General features: G+C 41.1%; 1 protein-coding gene across 2 annotated transcripts in view; it reads right to left on the reverse strand.

The window, feature by feature from the left end:
* Positions 1 to 22,142, reverse strand: part of SUCO (SUN domain containing ossification factor) — a 52,335-nt gene that overhangs the window by 21,098 nt on the left and 9,095 nt on the right. For both annotated transcript variants that reach the window (XM_075760256.1, XM_075760255.1), the window contains exons 2-6: positions 9,405 to 9,513; positions 7,003 to 7,104; positions 5,486 to 5,631; positions 2,106 to 2,246; positions 1,779 to 1,929 (exon numbers count right to left, since the gene is read on the reverse strand). In XM_075760256.1, the coding sequence (XP_075616371.1) occupies positions 1,779 to 1,929; positions 2,106 to 2,246; positions 5,486 to 5,631; positions 7,003 to 7,104; positions 9,405 to 9,513 (649 nt within the window). The remainder of the gene's footprint in view (positions 1 to 1,778; positions 1,930 to 2,105; positions 2,247 to 5,485; positions 5,632 to 7,002; positions 7,105 to 9,404; positions 9,514 to 22,142) is intronic.

The raw sequence follows: 22,142 nt of genomic DNA on the forward strand, positions 1-22,142 counted from the left end.
TGAGAGGCTGGTAATTTTTGTGGGTAAACTAATACATTTTGTAAAACATAAGCCTTCTGTCTCATAAAACGCCTGCTTTTTCTTCCAAGATTTTTGCTTTTCCTCCTCCTAAGGAGGAAAGGTTTCCCTGTAACAGAAATCTTCAGATATGAATGCTGGTCATGATGGAATTCGAGGTCCCCTGGAATTTTTGAATACCTCAGAAAACAGCAGAATGAATTATTATTTTTAAATGGTTTATTTAGTGTTTAATGATCAAAGAAATAATGTTTTGGACTTGCCTGACAAAGCAGCAACCCTTTTAAGTTAACCACATGCTGTACCATTTCAAGTCTTAACTTCTCCTTTGTACAAACACATTTCCAGCACACCACCAGATGCATGAAAAGCGTTTGCTAGACATTTCAAGCACAGAGGTAATTTCGTAGACAACGTTTTACAGGTAGTTTCCAGAACGACTGCTTTGTAGGTTGACATTTTCTCTACGCTTAAGAATTATTTTATATATAGTTCTATAGCTGAAAGCCCTCAGAAGAGTCAAACCCACATATTTGGACAGAAGTGACAACAGAATTCTTCACATGACTACGCTGCAACAGAACTTTTGATTTGGTGTACCCAAAAATACAACCCCACATATACTTAGAAATGAGAGAACCTAAGAAACAACACCCTGTATCTTCTTCTCCCAAGAAAGTTCAGGATATAAGATCCTCCTTGGACTATGACAAAAGTGGTAAGTGAAAAACCAACTGACTAAGCAATGCCAAATCATGCTCTTGCTTAACTACGACATCAGGCCAATGCCAGAATTATTTCAATTGCAGTCTTTAAAGCATTAGGTTAAATAAAGAGAATCTTGGCTTGTTTTTTGTTGTTGTTTAATAATGTTTACACCAATTTATTTGTAGTAAGTTCTTTAGAAGACTCTTCCTGACTGCATGTCATTATTTTAAGGCACATTGGACTCTGTTCAATAATCTTGGGAAAAACTTCTTAGTTTGAAAAGAGAGTAATACCAGTTATTAGTGACAGTTTAAATGTGATCTCGAAATAGCAAAAAACGTATTGCCATGGCCTTGGTCTTTACCTACTTAAAAAGAAGTATCCCTTAGGAAGTGCCTCGCAGTAAGAGCATAAAAGCAGTCATACAGTGAAGTACAAAAGACCTGTCTAGCTAGGTATCCCACTTTAACAGCGGCCAAATAAGACACCTAGGAAAGAATAAGAACACACCAAACATTCTGTATTTTTTCCAAGTGTCATCTTCGCCTCTAGCCACCTGCTTGCTACTCAAGAACTTCCTGACAGTCAAGATTCAATCCTTAGATTTCTCTTCTATAAGCTTACCTGGACCATGCAACACTCACCGCATCCTTTTCTTTTTTTTTTTCTTAACCTATGTAAAAATATTCAGCATCCACAACACCCTGTGGGAAGTCCCAGCTTAACTATCTGTCACAGGAAGAACATTTCTTCTGGATTCTGCTCCAGACAGTTTTATTTGATTTCCCCAAGTCTTGTATTTGAAGACTTAGCTCAGAAAAACTGCTCTGTGCCAATGGATTAACCTTGCTGCCCTTTTCTCCCAGTTTATTATACCCTTGTTGAGATGGCAATATTGGAACTGCACACAGTGCTCAAAATGTGAGGGCTGTGCATTTATACAGCAACAATCAGAAAAAAGAGAGGGATATCACTCCTCTTTAACAATGGTGACAACCTAACAGAGGGCATTAGGCTCCCATGCGCACTGAGTGGGCATCAGTACCACTTACCTCCCTTTTTAAGTTCTCTGAGGCATTCAGAGCCGATTTTTGCTCATCTGCCCCCTTTTCAGCTGCTGAAACTTTCGACTCAAACTCAGATTTTGTCTTCTTTCCCTTGCCGTGTGAAGATGATATATTCTCTATATGTTGACCTGCAAGGCTGAACGTTTTAAGAGTATTAGGACCTATAAAATGATCACATTTTCAGCCATATGCAATATTAAACACACACACAAATATGTAGATAAGCAAGCACATGCAAATGTTTGTTGCAAGGCCAGGACAGAAACAATTACCTTTAAATTATTCAGACTCACAACCTACTTCAATACTCACCTTTCTGGTGGACTGACAAAAGAGGAAGGCTCACTCTGAGGGTCAGCCTCAAGTGTCCCACCAATATCACAGTCAGGTTCTGACTGCTCAGCTTCACTAGAGCTGACTACAGGGATATCAGCACGGGAATTTTCTATTGCACTGAAGGGAAAGAAATAACATGCTTTTTACCCTTCTGATAACACAAGTAAGCCTGCTAATCAACCACATAACTAAAGATATTTGAAAGTCTTAAAAAAAGCAACAGTCTCACAGAAATAATTAAGAAGAGAGGAATGAAGTATGCTATCCTTGTGAACTGCATTCTCAGCTGGACCCATGCAAGAATGAAATTTCCTCTTCCAGACTGTCTCAAAGGAACACAGCTAGCTTCTCATCTCCCAGACTCTCATCTAACATCCTACCAAACACTGCCATGGATATTTTTTCCCATCATCACTACAAATTAAGAACAGCTTCAGAGTTACCTGACTGCCAGCAATTTTCCCTTTCAACAAAGGAATCAAACACAAGACTGAGTCCCTCACTAAAAGCTCCAAATGTTCCCAAGCCAATGGGCAGCAGTCAGAACAGAACTTGGCTAAAACTAGAGAAGAAAAAGGGTGGCATAACAATATACAGTACAGCCAGACAGACATCCTTTCCACTAGGTTTGGTTTCTTTTTTTTGCTAGTGTAATAAAAATGACGTAACCCAGCAGACCATTATCCAAGCTGCATCAGGAGCCCCAAGTAGCTAAACTGCTTTACTTCCTCTCTCCAGAAATGCTGCACACACTGCATCAGATAAATCTTAAGGCAAAAACTGAAAAGAAAGCCTCCCTATATGCTCTTTAGGAACGATGGAGTGGGTGGGGAGGAGAAGATGGACAAATAATAACTTTCAGTTGATAACATCTGTGACTGTCCTCTCCTCTCCAGTACAGGGATGACTTTCATATTGATCTAGAATGTTATAAATCAGATCTAAGCAAAAGCTTTATTCTGCCTCCTAAATTGCAACATAAGCTTTCTTCAACGTCAGCAGCAAACTAGGTTAATCCAATATCACGACATAGAGCTGCCAAAATACAAACAGCACATTGGAAACTTAGAAAGGGATCTTTTGGGTTCTCTGACTGCTACAATTATCAACAAAAGCAGCTACAACAAACCTAAGGAGCCAATTTTAGTGCCTTTCATATTATACAGTTGCCACAACATAAAACAAAAAACTCATAGGTATTGAAGACATTTTGCTATGTAGCAAAATCTACCAAATACCAGGAATACAAGAATTTATTAGCTACAGAGAGTAGTTTCTCTGAATGCCCCAAAATGCAAATATCTGAGATGCACACAGTATAGCTCTGCATGTAACACTTTAATTACTGAAGTAAGGTTGACCACTACACTTAAAATTAAAAAGCTCCACACATTCTTGATCTCAGTGGATAGATGACAGTATGAATAATTATCAACTGAATAAAATATGGGACAAGTGTGAGCTTAAAAATACCCTGATATCAGGGTGTACCTGGCTGGCCTCAAGTAACTCATTTTGGCAGAAGGTGAGCAGCACAAGCCTAAAAGCTGTAGCGCTCCCTCTCCTTTGGGTACTTTCATTTCTTAGCAGCTTTGCCTTAATTTCTAGAGTGCATTACCAAGCTCACTTTGCATGGCAGGTGTCTTTACTTGCAGCTAGAAGAGAAGCTCACATTATTTTTCAAATTGTCCCCAGATTAGGTCTGGATGGAAAAGCTACAATCAGTGCTGTCCTAAAAAAGATTCATTACAAAGTAAAAAGATTTTGGAATAAAATTACTTCCAGAATATTCTAAGAGGTCCTGCTGGAATATCAGACCAGTAACACCTAAGACAGCTGGACTTTGTTACATTGATGGGAATCAGCATCTAAAACAGGAAAAATGATGTCTGAAGACAACAAATGCAACTGAGTCTTTTTACAGATCTTGTTTAACTATGGAGTTGGACTACAGCTGTTTTGGATATTAGAGAACAAAAAAAGAGACCACCTATTACTATTTAAAACTAAAGTAAAGTTTGAAATACTGTATAAATATGCATCTCTCCCATATTCATTCCACCCTTTTCTTCCTGTAAATGGTACTAGTGTCACACTACTGCCGAGCATTAACTAATACATCAGAGTTCATCACTCTAGTATTCCCCAGCTACAACAGCAAGGCTATTTTCAACAGTTACAAGACACCAAGCTTAAGGTTCAAAAGAAAATAACATCCTGAATCTCCTTCTAAGACCTGACAATAGTAGTACAACACGTTACACAAGCAAATCAGTACAGCAGTCAACAACAGCTATGAAAACACGCTGAAATTACATTCCAGTTTTGCTTTATAAAGACAGTAAATTTGGGAAACTGGATTTTTGAATACTTGCAATTAAAGACACTGAAATACCAACAGGTGCTTAAGCCTTAGTCCTAGCAGACTAGGCAAGATTAGTCAGCAGACAAGATTTCCAGACCTTTTCTATGGTAAAGAAACTAAATTTGGCAAACCAGAAAATCTGGACTTTTTGAAAAACCCCAAAACACCAAGGAACAAGAGCAGTCTACTTCGTTTTTTAATGTGTTACATTTTTATCTATCAAAGTATTAGCTCTTTATCAGCAGACAAGCAGAAGAATGTATTCCCCTTAGCACACATTAAAAACCCCAGGAGAATTTTGTGAAAGTACCTAGAAGTACATACACATGAATTTCCACACTACAGTTCACATTTGATAGCACAGCATTCCACAAAAAAGGGAAACAAAATTAAGCACATCAACTCTTGAAGACTGCCTGCAGCAGAGTTAGATTTGCAATACACTAAGTATCAGAATTACAAACTGTCTTGGCTGCGCTTATACTAAAATTTGCCATTTCATCAAAAGTCTCTTCATACCAGAAATTATTTAAGATTGTTCTGTTGTAAGTCCTGGAATAAAATTCTGCAAAGTTCTTTCTTCACTGAAAGGAGAGGCCATGGCTGAAGCAGCCTTGATGCTTGTTATCACAGATGTGAAACCACATTTGTGAAGGGCAGAAATCCTAATGGTAAAGACCTGAGGGTTTTTATAGTACAGATTATCTAGCACATAAAAGACATTAGATTTTTTTCTGTCAAAGCAGCAGGTTAGAAACTGATAATGGCAAAAATATGACACTTCATGAAAGTACACAACTCCTAATCCACGCACTGAGTAAATGATGGCATATTCCATTAGCACTGACATCATAAACCAAAGTACAGCAAAACAATCACATGCAGCAGTCTAGTCTTACCCCTACTAAACCTGAAGAGGTAACCCTTTTAATAACATCAGAGTAAGTAATATTCTCTGAAAGACCAAAACAATAAAGTAAGAAAAGCTTACTCGGGCTGCGAGACTGGAGGTATCTCTGAGGTAGGTGAACTGGAAATGTTTTCAGTGCTTGCAACTATGCTAGATGAAGCTTCATTTAAATCTACTGAAGAGGGAGTCTCAACTTCAGGCTGGCTTGCTTCACTCAGTTCTGCAGTCTGTGAAAACGTTACAGATGAACATACATTTTTTCAAAACTTGAATAGGAAAAGCCTTGTCGTGGGCCCCAGCTGTCAACCAAGTACCACACGGCCACCAGGACAAGCATTCATACAATAACATCTAGTATGGAGTTTTAACAGTTCAGTAGTTCAGATTTCTGTCTGAAAACCAGACAATCCATCTGAATGAACCTGAAGATCAGACAGCAAGACAGTTAAGAAACAAATTTTCTTTCTTCACAAACCTAGGTGGTATTCAGTGCAACTCTGGGATAGTTGCAACCTTCTTCCTTAGTCTGCAATAATAACGTAAAAATATTAACTGGAGAAGGCACATGCAACTGCTTCCTCAACTATGCATTTCTATAAAGAGACAGCCACAAGAAAACAAGCTTGAATATTTCAACAGCTGAAATAAACGGTTCTCTTTGCATGCTCCATTACAGTAAAATTTACGTTTCCTAGTTTCATCCTAAGCTCAATTTTGGGGAAGGCTTTCAATTTTATCACTACAACAGAGGTCCAAAATGATTTAGAAGTTGTGATTTAGTGTTGTAACTGAACAAAGAGATAAATCGCTTCACACTTCTGAGAGTCTAGTAGTCTTAAGCCTTATTTATTCTAGGCCTTCAGTTTTCATAAGCCCCTGCACAGCATAATCAAAATAAGGCTTTCTAAATCTGGAAGAGTACGTAACTGCTGAAACAGGTCAGGTTAACCCTTGCACCAATAGAAAATACTATTAAATGAGAGCCTCTTGTAATAGGTGGATTACTCCGAGTCATTTAACTGAAGAGGCTTGAAATGTCTTACTACAGAATTACAGCTCTAAACCATGCAATGTATGATCAGAAGTATGCCCTATATATGTTGTCTTGTAATCTACAAAAATATGTATCAAACAAATCATCTTTAACAGTGAGCTTTGTAACATTTAACACTGAGCACTGACTTAACAGCATTAATGGCACATAGAACTGAAACACAACCCTTTTTCCATTTTAGCAAAGGAAATGAAACTGACAGAAGCCAGGAAGGATCAAAGCTATAAAGGACTGCTACGATCACCAAGTTTCATCTATGTAAAAGACCTCAGTGTGAAGGTTTTTTATGTTTTAAAGAGACATCCATATCTATAACACCCAATTTTAATTTATCTTGGAAAGATTTATTTAGTCAGTACCTACAAATATTAAATTACTCTTATACACATTTTCTCCTTCATTGGAAACATGAGTCTGACAGCAAGCCTATGTGCAAGTGAAATGTGATAGAGCTATGAGCTTTAGATAGCCAAAATGAAAGACTCAGAAATTCAATAAGCATTTGAAGAGTGTATGGAGACAGCGAATGAAGTAACAGTCTTGCCTGGACAGATTTTGTAAAGTCATCAAATAGCTCTTCTGTAGAATAACTCCGTGTACTTGCGCCTGCATGCTCAGACTCCAGTCTAGGACCAGCCTCTTCCCCCTAGTATAGTAAAGATAAAACAACAGTAAGCATGCAGTAACACCGGCCTTCTGTTCTAGTAGGAGGATCTACCTTTGGTACAGACTGAATAATACTACCTTTACAACCACCAAAATATCAACAAGAAGTTAAGCTACATGAATCTTCAGAGCTACCGCCCATGCATGTTTAAAATCTCATCAGTACAAAGACTACAGCAAGTTAAAACAACCCAGTTAAACCTTCACAGGAAAGGCCACTTAGCATTGTCTTAAATAGTTCAGTTTGTGTGCTAAGGAAAGTTAATAATTCTGCTATGATTTCTCATGTTGACAAATCCTCCCTATCACCATGTCGCCCAAAATAAGAGGGGGGAAAAAAATGATCCTAAGATGACTTGCAACAGACAAACATCAAAAAGTAACATTTGGCACATTTCAGTTATAACAGTCTTATCAGCAGAACTAGAATAATTTCACAAGTCTGGTGTAACCTTTTAAAGTAACTTTCTCTTTTACAATCAAGTGCAGTGAATTCACAAAGTAAAAAAGAATACACACTTGAGAAAGAAAAAGTTTTAAAACCACCAGACTGTAGAACTAAAAAGAACTCACTTGCCCCTCAAACTTATTTTAAGTTGTGACCACAACATATGCAAGTTATTTTTGAGCAATACTTTAAAATACGGCCAGAAATCTGGTAGAAATTCACACATCGCTCGTTTCATAAGGGCTATCTAAAATCCTGTAGTCAAATACTGGAAGTGCTAGTGTTCGGATCCAAAATGGACTGCTATGCTATTCAAGATTGCATGATCATATTAATTTGAGAGAGTTAAGGCATACACTGGAAGAGCAGGAAGTACAAATTTGTGCAGGCAAATCTTAAAGACAACAGCTAAGCAACATTTTTCCCCAAATATTATTAGCTCACATCCTAGTCCCTAAGATTAAACAGCATCAATGCCTCAGAGACAAGTGATCTAAGGAAAACTGATCAAGGGCTGCAAGACTGCTCCTTTTGAGCAGGACAGCTCCAGCAGCCTAGCTAGGAGTAATAGAAACATGCTTAAGATTTCTCACACACCCAAGAGATTTTTCTTTCATGAGTAAAAAGTACACTATATTTCACATCTTTGGGTTTAAGTTGAGAAATCTGCTTAACAATGCAGCCATGTTAATAGAATGCAGGGAAGAATGTTGCAAAAAAAGTAGGAAAACATACACCAGTGGCTTCCCAGTCTCAAAGCTTACTTGATTTTTCCAGTTTTATTACATCAGCCATTAAACTCGAGCAGGACTTTTTTTCAGGCAACCAGAATAGGACCGAATGCTATTTGGCCACACAAGCTGGCAAAAAAAAAATACAGCTACCCTAGATGTTGAAATGCTTAGGAAACCTACAATGTTTAAAGTATTTTTTTTTCTGGTCAGGCAGCTCCCTGCTTGAGTCAACTAGAATGCTCAATGCACATTTTCAAGGTTTGATGTGACATATAAAAGCTTTCTTGTAATGAGAACCATGATTAGCACTACTAGTGATTGATGCAAGAAATGGGAAGACCAGTAACATCGAAACTACCCATGCTTATCATAGGAGTGATTCTTTACCTGTATAAATAAATGAATGACATTATGATGACTTTCTGATATGACTCAACTGCTTGGGAATTCACTATGAAATTGCAACATGCAGAAACCTGTAATGAGTTAATCAGGTTGGGACAATGACACTCAATTTAACCCAAAGCGCTGAGTAACATAAGTAAGAAAGGGACACAATGTTGTTTATTAGCATTTCACGTATGTATTTTAGCTTTGTTAATTTTTATTAAAGAGGAGGAAAACAAACTGATAAATATTGACTTGATAAAATAATTAATCTTAAATCTTCCATATAGGATAGCAATAATTTGTGCACTGGGTTTTTAACACAACACAGATGCAACTGGCATACTGTGGCCCAGACTTATCCAGGACATCACCTCTTATCATGGTCTCTACAGAGCCACATGCTATCCCTGATGACTCCTTCTTCTACTGTCTGCACCCAAACAAAAACCTTAAGCCACCATTACTAGCTTTACTATTTGTTCCCCTGCACCCACAAATTGTCCAGCTGTTTTGTCCTCTAACAGCAACAAACTTGAAGTAAAATAAAAAAACTTGGGAAGATAATGTCACGGTTCACAGAACAACTGAGTACATTAAACATTCTGGCCATGAAGACTTTATGAATCAAAGCGTATAAATCAATTATTTTTTTTTAATTTAACATCAAGTCAGACTGAGTAGCTAATTAACATGATTTATTCAGCATACCTTTTCCTGGACATTTTCGTCATCATTTGCCAGGGCACAAGCATCAGCTGAAGCACATTGCACTGCCGAAGACAGACTGTCTTTACAAAAGACATGCCAAATAGGAAGCCTATTAAAAAAAAAAAAAAAGGGTAAAAGTCTTGATTTAAAATTAATAAGTAGTATTTTAAAATTCCTTCTGCATTATCTCCTTCCACCTTTTTCCAGTTGTCCCCATGAGGTGCCTAAAAAATAAAGATACGCACGTGCAGTGGCCAGAGGCTGCTGAAAGGCCACAAGTACCCAGCTTTGTCTCACGGGGTGCTGTCAAAGACTGCTGAGGAGCCACAAGTACCCTGCTTTGTCTCAAACAACCCGCAGCTGCCATGGACACTGCAGAGGTGGGGCAGGGGGCTGCCTCCCTCCACCTCTGGTAACTTTCCAGCAGCTGCTCTGGGCATGCGCCGGACACCTGGGACCCTGGAGGAGCCCTCCCTACCCGATTCCAGAACCCCTGAACCTTCCAGAATAACGGACTGCGCAGGTGCACAACGTCTGCGTGGTACCGCCCCGAGGGTGGTCCCTGAGGGCAGAGCAGTATAAAGGCGGGCATGGGCACTGCTCTGTTGTCCATCTACCCACCACCTGCGGAGCAAGACCCTGGTGCTGGGATGGCATCGCGGGATCCGAGGGTGGTGAAACCTGTTCTAGCCTCTCTTGTTCTTCTTTTCCTTCTGTCTTCCTTCTCCCAAGAAACTTTTATGCGTTTTAAAACTGGTTGTTGCCTTTGCCAGATCAATTTGCCTAATTGTTGGTTGTACCAGTTGTTGTTTGTGGCAAGTGTTTCTTTCACCTGTTATCTGCACAGTTGCCGGTTGTTGATGCCTAGCCTGTAGGTCATTAATAAAACTCTGTTATGTTGTTCCTCTGAGTCATTACTGTGGCTCCCCTGGGAGGGACTTGCACCTTTGGGGGATAAAAAGATTCACCTCCCTCACAACCCACTGAGTGGGATGAGACATCCTAATTGGTATTGGGGACAGGATTCCCCCAATTGAACTGTCAGAGGAAGGTAAAAGGGATATTGGCTGAGTCTGAGATGGGAGATCGTGTAATCTGCTGAGTCTGAGCTTGCTGGCAGTGGGTCATGGCTTCCTGGGTACAGCCTGCGACTGCTCCTCTCTGTTGGAATTACTGAAAAATTACAAGGTGTGCCCAACTCCAGAGGGGCAAAGCTGGGCTGAAGAGAACTGGCAATCTCCTGTGGCTGTGATGGATTGGATAAAGGACTTGGCAAAGGAGGGCAGATCAAAACCAGGCAAAGGGAAGGCTGTGGCTTGTGGAGTGCTAGGGGCTGTGCTGATGGCAGCACAAAGGGGTAAGTGTGTCGTGAAACGAGCGGAGCAGGAGAATACAGAGTCTGTGCAGGAGCTGATAAGATCTTTACAAGTGGAGTTAGAAGCCAAGCAGAAATCAAGGTGGGCAGTTTGCAGAGGTGGTTGCAGGAGGCTTTTGTGACAGAGCGGCAACTGAGGTTGGAGTTCACAGACTCAAAGTGTGAGGACCTTGCAAGTGAGCCTGGCTTTTCAAACAGGAGTAAAGAACAGGATCCAATTGATGGGGAGGCAGTATGCTGCTACCTAGGGAATGGAAGAAGCCAAGTGTAAATGTGAGAATGATGTCAACCTGTGGGTGAGGCCACTGATTAAGACTGAATATCAATATGGGTAATGTAATGAAGCAGGAATGGAAGGAGTGGTGACCAAAGAAATACCCTACAGTGCAACTGAATTAGCTAAACTACAAGAGAAATAGTAGATCAGTGCAGGAAACAGAAATGGAATATGTGTGGACAGTCTCCCTTACAGGGGGTGATACAATAAAACACTCTGAGGAGGAAGCAGAGGAATATTGGGGCCCTGGTGTGGTTTTGATGGTAGATGACAGGCAGGCACTGTGGTCCCTGACATAGCTTATTGGGTGGGGGGGGATAGACCCCCTAGACAGAGGAGATCCTATGGCCATACCGACATCTGGGTTAGACCAACTTAACAAAAGCATGCAAAAAGCAGCATGTCTTCAACTAATGTATGATATGGGATTAGTGCCTTACCAATCTTTGATGTTGTTACCAGTTGATCCTGATAGGATGACCCCCTTAAGAGGTCTTCCTGATCCCTTGAAACTTTACGCTATCCAGATTCAAGACTGCTTAAGGGTGGCAGAAGCTATCTCTGTTAAAGATTGTTTGCAAGAGGCAGTATCTCCAGATGGATCCTCTCTAGGGTCCTCCTGGGTAGAACCTCTTCCCACCTGGGGAGAGATAGCCTAAGAATTAATAAGCTATAGCTGCTGAGTAGGAATCACTGGAACAGATCAAAAAGGGAAAGCTGTTGTTTGGAGAGCAAAGGTGGAAGCTAGATTTTCAAAATCCTGACAGAAATTCAGGAGTAAGAATAACTAGGAATCAAACTTGGAAGGAGGAGTTAAACAAAGGGATACCTAGGGAATTAATGGATGGGCTGCCACTTGTCAATCTGAAATTACTAGTAAAAATGTGGAATCCAGAAAGAGGGCAAGATGCTCTGATGGTCTCATCTGCCATGAGAGAGATTTCTTACCTCTGCCAGAGGTTATACATGCCTCTCCAGAGCAGGGAAACTCCATGCACTGTCTCCAGTGAGTGTGCCAGGGGATGAGCAGTGGATGTACCTCAGAAGGCTCACTGAGAATTCCAAAGGAGATTTAATGATAACTTTTCCTATTGGTCCATCTAAAACCCCTGTAACTTTTCTAGTGGATACTGGAGCCCAGATGTTGGCTATCAGGGCAGATGTAGCAACCAAGTGCCACATCTTCTTAAATAGGAAAAAATTGGGTCACTGATGTATTTGGCAAATCACAACCACAGCTGACAGCTAAGGCTAAGTGCTGGCTGCCCAGTGACCAGGCTGCTACAGTTGCCACAGTTATTGTGTGGGACCCGTACCCACAAACACTATGGGACTGGATTTGCTAGAAGGAAGATCCTGGACTGACTCCCTAGGGCAGGAATGGAAGTTTGGCTTGCCCCAAATAGCAATTTGGCTATTGCAGCCTGCTCCTCAGTTGCCTGAGATAGTAAATGTGAAACCTTATCCTTTACCATTGGGAGCCAAAGAGGGTATTACATCGGTGATGATGGATTTGCAAGAAAGGGGAATTATAATTCCCACCCACTCTCTGTATAACTCACCTGGTTTGGTCAGTTTGGAAACCAAATGGGAAGTGGTGATTGACTATTGATTACTGAAAGCTACATGTGCACACAGGTCCCCTAACAGCTGCTGTACCTAATAGCTGAATTAATCTCAGCTATACAAGAGCAAGCTCACCAAATCCTAGTGACCATTGATATAAAAGACATGGTTTTTTTATGGTACCTTACAGGAATCAGAGAGGGATTGTTTTGCTTTTATGTGGGAGGGTATACAGTATACTTATGTGCTACCCCAGGGGTATAATCACTCACCAACAATTGCTCATTATGCCTTAGCACAAGAACTTACCAAAATTCCCCTTGAGGAGGATGTCAGTGTATCAGTGCATTGATAATGTTTTAATTGGTGGACTTAGCATTAGTGCAGTAGGACAAATTCAAAAGAACATAATTGATTATTTAGAAAGTCTGGGACTGCAGGTCCCTCCCCAAGAGATGCAGTTACCCTCTACTGAGGTAAAATTTCTAGGTATTTGGTGGGAGGAACTACGTGTATTCCCTCCAAAATGTTGACTATACTGGATCAAATTGGATTCCCTATGAATAAAAAGGAACTGCAGCATGTTCTAGGCTTATTAGTTTTTTGGAGAAAGCCCATTCCAGACTTTCTATCACTGCACATCCTGTACATGACTTGATATGGAAAAGGGTTGCCTGTGATTGGACCCCTCCCTGCCTGTGAGGAAGCTTTGAAGCTATTGATTTTTGAGGCTGGGGTGTACAAAGCTCTAGGACCTATCCATTCTACTGATCACTGCATATTGAATAGGGCTCTGCTGTTCATGGGTCAACTAGCCATATATGGTAAAGAGGAACAGAGGGACCAACCTGTCTTATGGGATTCTGTTCTTGAAGCTTTAAAGATACAGAAAAATGGTACTCAGTATGGGGAAAAAGGACCCTTTATAGTGAATCTTGCATCCCAGGAAGCAGAGAAAATCACCAGCAATCAGTTGATCATTCTACAAGGAGCTCTTAAAGTTTTAAAACCTATTTTCCTGGGAACTCCTCCACCTTGAGTAGCTCAGGGAGAGATGGTAAGAAAATGATACGCACAGCTAGATCACTGTTGCCATGTTTGTAATGTAGAGAAAGGGCCCCTGAAAATACTTCCAATTCAGGAACCAGCAAGTAAATCAGCCAGATTCAGGGCTTCCCCCTTTGAACATCACCTGATGCATCTTCCAAGAGCAAGGTAGGGCGATACTGTGCAGCAGCAGTACATGTAGATTCAGGGGAACACATAATGGAGGGTGAGGGAAGTGCCCAGGCAGGGGAATTGATAGCTGTATGGAATGTAATAACCAAGGAACCTGACAACAAAGAACTGACTCTCACTTATACAGACTTGTACCCAGTCTTTAAGGGGTGTACAGAATGGCTTCCTTTCTGGGAACAAAATCAATGGGAAGTGAATAGAGTGCCAGTGTGGCAAAGGGAAAAAGATTTTTGGATATAGCTAAGCAAAAATATATATTGGTGGGATGGGTGGCTGCATATCAAAAAGGAAGGAAGCCAGCCAGCCTATGGAACAATCAGGTGGACTCACTAAACCAATTGGCCATTCTAGCTACACAAGAAGAAAACTGGGAATCTTTACTAGAGTCATTGCTTGTTAAACATGGCCATTCAGGAATTAAAGATATCTTTAGGGGATGGCCTGTTTCTTGTGAACTGTGCAGCACAAACATCTCAGCTTGTGGCCAATGCCAGCTATGACTGGATAGCTACCTGATAAAAAATCCTCCTCTTTGCGAAGAGACAAAGGCTTTTGGAAAGCTTGGCAAACTGATTATGTTGGACCCTTCTGAAAATCTGAGGGGGAAAAAAATATGTCCTTGTTGGAGTAGAAGTAGTATCAGGGCTTACTCAGGCCACAGCTCAAGCTACAGGAGGAAACATAATAAAAGGTCTACAAATGCAGTCTAGCCACTTCACTAAACTGCAGACAATCCAATCCGACAATAGCAGTCATTTCACTGCAAATGTAGTCCAAGAATGGGCCAAATCTGAAGGAATTAAATGGGTCTTCCACACCCCATATTACCCATAAATGGGATTGTGGAAAGGACTAATGGTCTTTTAAAACTATTTCTGAAACCCCACAAGTCAGGATGGGTAAATCAACTCTGGGATGCTATAACTAAGATCAATGACCAATAGGGAATAAATGGATGCCCCTGACTAAATGCTTTTTGTCCTCAAGCCCCTTCACTCCTCCCAAAGCCTGCGGCAGCAAGTGAAGCTGGTGTGATACCTCACCATTGAGGACAGCCAGTCTTGGTGGAACTCCTCAAAGTTGGGCAGGTCCCACTGGTATTAAAAACCCTGCAGAACATACACACCTGGGTAGCTACAGATGTCCATAGCAAAGAACATAAAATTAACACCAGATGGATTGTCCCATCTTTCTAACAGACCAGTTCAAAAGAACTAAATTTCCCTTTTTTTTGTCTTACAGGAAGATGAGACAGAGCTTTATCTGTCAAGTCTTGATCATTGCAAGTGTAATACAGTTAATAATTGTAAATGTTAACTTTTGGCTTCGTTCTAAAGAATTTTAATTGTTGCTTTGTAATAGTTTTAATACGCATATTCTCTTTTTGGTGTGGACAATATGCCTCCTTCCCCCTGGAATGCAAGGAGAGGGAGAAGGAAGAGGGAATGGAAACTGATTTCTCAAACCTGGCATGGGAATTAATCCAGGGCTTCATTTGTGCCTGGAATCATACAGACTGAGGCATGTACATAGCCCTTCCTCTCTCAGCAGAGCAGGGACTGAGATTTTTCATTACCCCTGTTGACTTAAACATGACTACTTTGATAGCACAAGATTACATAATGGAATGTTCCTATTCCCTCTTTCTTGCTGATTGGAAATGCAAGGGTGATGACACAGACTTGTTTTGGAGAGCAGATTTTCTTTTAACAAATGGTTACAGAAATTGAGACTATATTCTGGGTTTGGAAAATTTCATGCTTCATTACAAATGACACCTAATTTGCTCTGTATAACACCAGTTTCATAGTGTGCAGTGATTGTAAAGCTTTTAATCTGAATATGATCTCTGTTCTCAGGTCAAAACAGGCAGGAGCCTCTTGGAGTGTCCATAGTGGAAACTGTTCTTTCTCACCAGGAACCCATAGAGTTGGTGAAGCCACCACTTCTTGTTACTGCTCTAATATTCCACTAGACTCCTTTTTCCATCCTTTTAAACAACCATACTATTATGAAGCTAGTTACTCTGTAGAAGTCATTCTCCCTTGGTGTATACAACTTCCTAGTTGTATGGGGACTGAAAAAAGGAACCAGTTTCATATACAGTGGACTAGTTCTGTTTTAGAACCATTGGAGGAAGTAGATCCTCCACAGCATTACCTTTCTAATATTTTTAAATGCAATGAAGTCCTTGACTGCACCACAGGTCCTGGGGACCCTCCTGAAATACGGTTATTAGAGAGTGTGAGAACCTTAATATCTGTATGTGGTGGGGTTATCCCTCTTGTGGTTTTCTTATGCAGTGCAACTCATGACCTCAAAGAATATAATTGGTCTATATATTGTAGAGTACTGCATATGCATGATCCTGTTAAAGACTTACTTATTTTAACACAACCAAAAATTTACCTTTTTGATTATGCTGACATGTGGACTGGCTGAACCAGTATTTATCCAGTGCCTCTAAACACAGCATGGGGATGTTCAAATGGGAAATTCTACTTGTATCTAGATTTGGTACAACATGCAGGGCTCAAGTGTGGAGTGGTGCTCCTGTCATTATGCCCAAATTGACTTTTTAATTTTGCTGCATCTTCCAGGCAGTTGTGTTGAGAAATCAATGAGTGCCCCAGTTGGGCTGCAAAGGGAACTGAAATACTCAATGACTATACCACTGGTCAAGTTGTGTCCCTCATGTTTGAAAATATAGTTGTGCCATATGTAACTTTGAGGAGGCACCAGTTTGTATTAGAAAATATAACTTGGTAAGTCCATGTGTTGTCAAATTGGACCAAATATGCTTTTGGAAAACTAAATTTGCAGGTCCAATAGGTATCAAAGATGACATTACAAAACCATTTAGCTCTTGATATGTTGTTATTAAAGGAACAAGGTGTGTGTGGTATGTTGAATTTAACTGATGGAGAATGTTGCATAACTATACACAATGCTACTACCTCAATAGAATAAGCATGTGCTAAAATGAAAGAAGTTGCCAAACTGCTGAACTGTTCCAATCGCTCCAGCCTAAAGACAGGTTTTGCTGGACTCTCTCCTAACTCTTGGTTTACCTCCCTCCTGAATTCATTGGGACCCACAGGGTGGGGAAAGTGGTTCATCCAGTTTGGGCTTATCTTATTGATTGGATTTTTGTTTTTAATGATTGGGATAGCCATTGTTAAATGTATGATAAATAGCTTGATATCCTCTGCTGCTTCTCTCTCCTTCTGTCTGCTATGCTTGTATCACCACCTTAGAAGATGAAATTTAAGGGACCTTATGATTTTGGACAAATTAAAGTTGTTCAGGATCTCAGCAGAGAGTATATTGGTGCTGTTTGGAGAATGAAATTCGCTCAGTTTGGTCGATTTACTTGCATCTGCAGGAAGAGTGTTCAAGACTAAGTCTTCCATACAGATCAAGATGATCCCTCTTCCAGTGATGATGAAGGGTTGCCATATACAAGACCAGTGAAGTTCAAAGCAGCACATGGCTTCAAGGGACTCCATTAGCTGGTTGTTGAAGAGCCACAAGTACCCTGCTTTGTCTCAAACAACTCATGGACACTGCAGAGGTGGGGCAGGGGGCTGCCTCCCTCCACCTCTGGTAACTTTCCAGCAGCTGCTCTGGGCATGCGCCGGACACCTGGGACCCTGGAGGAGCCCTCCCTACCCGATTCCAGAACCCCTGAACCTTCCAGAATAACGGACTGTGCAGGTGCACAACGTCTGCGTGGTACCGCCCCGAGGGTGGTCCCTGAGGGCAGAGCAGTATAAAGGCGGGCATGGGCACTGCTCTGTTGTCCATCTACCCACCACCTGCAGAGCAAGACGCTGGTGCTGGGATGGCATCGCGGGATCCGAGGGTGGTGATACCTGTTCTAGCCTCTCTTGTTCTTCTTTTCCTTCTGTCTTCCTTCTCCCAAGAAACTTTTATGCGTTTTAAAACTGGTTGTTGCCTTTGCCAGATCAATTTGCCTAATTGTTGGTTGTACCAGTTGTTGTTTGTGGCAAGTGTTTCTTTCACCTGTTATCTGCACAGTTGCCGGTTGTTGATGCCTAGCCTGTAGGTCATTAATAAAACTCTGTTATGTTGTTCCTCTGAGTCATTACTGTGGCTCCCCTGGGAGGGACTTGCACCTTTGGGGGATAAAAAGATTCACCTCCCTCACAACCCAGCAAGTTCATAGATACTAATTTACCAAAACTATTAAAGGACTTAACTGTTTTGCTGCTACTGTTCTCTTTTAGAAGTAGTAAATTTGTAATGTGTTTTCTGTTACTAATTTCTTAAGGTTATTGGGGTGATGCCATGTCACAAAGTGGAAACTGACACAGATATCTCATTACAGTATGATAAAGGTTATCTTTAGCAATGATTATTACTAGGCAAAAGTTAAAGCCACAGATTAAAAAGAATAAAGCTCCTTATTTCCATGTACAGATCATACCTGACATAATTCTGTATAGTCAGCATCATTTAAGAGAACTGAAGAGAGGTAAGTCTATTAAACAAAAGGCCCATAAAAAACCCAGGGAAAAGGTAGAGACAAAGGGCAATCCAGGTGCTGGCTTTAGCAACAGCCTCCATAGAGATTTGTTTTGTACTTTCAGTTCTGAACCGTTTTTTGCTTCTTAGTAGAAATATATTTATTTCTGTAGAAAAGCAGCCAACATATATACAAACACTTTCATAAAACAGCATCTTTTGTTGCTTATAGTGCATGGCCCCTTCACATCCCAGATAACATCTGCACAGCAAAACCTGAGGCTGAGAGGCCTGCATACCAGCAAAAATCTTCATGCAGACTTTGAATAAGTCCAGCAAAATGCTATGCAAATTGAGTTTTCAGAGGAGTTACCAACTATGCTTGAACATCAGAGTTACTTGCCATTTTAAAGCCAAACACTTTTCTAGGTAATACTGTTTACATGACAGCCAGTATGATCCTGTGTAAATCCACACGAACATCACTCTGTACCCTAGGAAAAAAAAGGGACTCTGCCTCTGAGACAGGCATACAGCAGATCTTTACGCATACAAGAATACAGCAACCTTCTGATGTAAGTCTTAAAAACTAAACCATAGCTTTGTCAGTGATAATAGTAAGAATAGTGATAGGTCAGGATTCACTTATGCACCTGGCATTAGTTTAGTGTTTAGAATTTGAATTACCAACTGTCTTAAAAAGTTGAAGATCACCTTTATTGTAAAGTATATGCAGCATGGAGCCCTCCACAAATTGAGAACTTGTGAGGATTGTAGGCACTCACAGAGAATCACAGGGAACCACAAGGAATGACAGGGAATCTTGGGGAGCCATAGACAATCTCAAGCAATCACAGGGAACCATAGGCAATCAGAAGGAACCTTGGGGAATCACAAGGAATCACAGGACATCTCAGGCAATCACAGGACATCTCAGGGAATCATGGGCAATCTCAGGGAATCATGGGCAATCTCAGGGAAACACAGGGAACCTAGGGGAACCACAAGGAATCATAGGCAATCTCAGAGAACCACAGGGAACCATGGGCAATCACAAGGACTCATGGGGAACCTCAGGGAACCACAAGGAATCACAGGCAACCTTGGGGAGTCTCAGCGAATCATAGGCAATCATGGGGAACCTCGGGGAATCATGGGCAATCTCAGGGAATCACTGGGAACCATGAGCAATCTCAGGGAAACGCGAGGAACCACAGGGACCCATGGGGAATCACAAGGAATCTTGGGGAACCTCAGGGAACCACAAGGGATCCTAGGGAATCTCAAGGAATCACAGGGAATCTCAGGGAACCATGGGGAATCATAAGCAATCTCGGGGAATCACAAGGGATCCTAGGGAATCTCGAGGAATCACAGGGAATCTCAGGGAACCATGGGGAATCATAAGCAATCTCGGGGAAATCATAGGCAATCTCGGGGAACCATGGGGAATCTCAGGGAAATCAGAGGGAACCTCAGGAAATCACGGGGAACCACAAGGAAACTTGGGGAATCATGGGGAACCTCGGAGAATCATAGGGAATCTCAGGGAACCATGGGGAATCACAGGGAATCTTGGGGAACCTCAGGAAATCACAGGGAACCACAAGGAAACTTGGGGAATCACAAGGAATCACGGGGAACCTCGGCGAATCATAGGGAACCACGGGGAATCATAGGGAACCTCAGGAAATCACGGGGAACCACAAGGAAACTTGGGGAATCATGGGGAACCTTGGAGAATCATAGGGAATCTTGAGGAATCACAAGGGATCTTAGGGAATCTCAGGGAACCTTGAGGAATCACGGGGAACCACAAGAAAACTTGGGGAATCACAAGGAATCATGGGAAACCTCGGAGAATCATAGGGAACCACAGGGACTCTCAGGGAACCACAGGGAATCATAAGTAATCTCAGGGAATCTTGGGGAACCTCAGAAAATCACGGGGAACCACAAAGAAACTTGGGGAATCATAGGCAATCTCAGGGAATCACAGGGCACCTCAGGGAATCACAAGGAACCACGGGGAACCACAGGCAATCTTGGGGAACCACAGGCAATCACAACGAACCATGGTGAATGATAAGGAACCATAGCCAATCTCGGGGACCCTTGGGCAATCACAGGGCCTCACAGGGAACCATAGGCAGTCTCGGGCAATCATGGGGACCCTCGGGCAATCTCAGGGAATCTTAGGCAATCGCAGGGAACCTTGGGGAACCATAGGCCTCTGCCCTACTGCACCTCAGTAATTCCTCTTATCTTTGAGGTAACAGCTTTCCTCTAAACTAAATGGAAGCCCTCAAGTCAAGCGGAAGCAGCTGCAGTCACTAGAACCTAAAGCTCTGAATATAAGGGTATAAAAACATTTATAACCACATATTGTAGTGGGTACAAAGTCTCACATCTCAGTTAAGTTGAAAATGAGGTGTATGCATTCTCACAGATCTTAAATTTCCATCCCATCACATAGTTACTTGATTGTAAGTTTTCCATCAAACTTCTGTCTTTCTTATCCTAAGCATGGGACATACATACATTTAAGAGATTGCATGAAATGTTACCAGACTTTTATAGCCTTACTTCCTCATTCTCACTAGGAAAACTTATGCAAATACTTTGAGTCATTCATTTTTCTGAAAAGGGGTTTCAATCATTTCATGGAGAAATTTCCTTATGCTTTTAATTCCAGTACCTCTGGTCTCTCCTTCCAGCTATGATGACTCCCTGGCTCTTCATAAAAATACAAGAGAAAGATGAAAAATTTTATACAGAACATACTGTAGCTCATTCCACCCCTTTATTATACATGTACACAAATAGCGTAAGCAAAACAGGAACGAACCCAAGGGGGAGATCTTCAGAGAGCTGTACAGAGCAACATGAAGTCCCTTAATGTAGAAAACCAAAAATATCATTGGCTGTGAATCAGCATTTTAAAACACTAGGTATATTTTCACAACCGCATTAATAACTACTTTAGCACTTGCAGTCACAAAAAGCACTTAACACAGAAGGCATACATTTCTTGCCTTAATGTATTGATACTTTTAACACAACAAATCCTGCTTTATTAGAGCACAAATGCAGCTTTTATAAGAATGCAGTTTGACAGCTCACAGATGTAAGCTATACTGACATAATCTGTGTCCAATATCAGATCTGCTTATTTTCAGAAATTCTTCTCAGTCTACTGCCCAACTCAAGTCTCCCAAGAGCCCTCTAAGCAAGGGAGGGGACTGAATTCCTTTTGTTTATGTTTGCATGCATGCACCCACAGGAAAACCTGAGCCCCACCACAACAGGGGGATGCAGTAGGCAGGATATATCATTCAACTGCTGCCATCAAGCTCTGACAGAGCATTAGGAACACAAATCCACAAAACGCAAGGCTGCGTGAGACGTCAAATCAATCACCTTCTCAGGACCACCATTACTCTTTTTTCTTCTTTCAGCATTCTGCATATTCACTCAACTGGCTTCGTTAGCCACAGGCGCGTGATATAGCTTGTAATAAAAAAATTGCCAAATTGCATAGTACCTCTGCTAAGTATTTCTCTATATGCAGAAAGACCAACAAACATGAAAACCTAAGTGTTAATTTACAGAGAACAGAAATCCCTTTGAGTTTAGTAAACTTGCACAGCGTATGTCCAGACAAAGCACAGCAGCTTCTGCATCTGTATATATAAATATATCCTTCCTTTTTATCATGAAAAGAGAGCAATGCTATAATGCTGACTTGGAAGCAAACAGATCTAATACCCAAATGGTACTGGTGATTAGTCAC

The sequence above is a fragment of the Balearica regulorum genome, chromosome 8 (genome assembly GCF_011004875.1).
Source record: "Balearica regulorum gibbericeps isolate bBalReg1 chromosome 8, bBalReg1.pri, whole genome shotgun sequence".
NCBI classification, from domain to species: Eukaryota; Metazoa; Chordata; class Aves; order Gruiformes; family Gruidae; genus Balearica; species Balearica regulorum.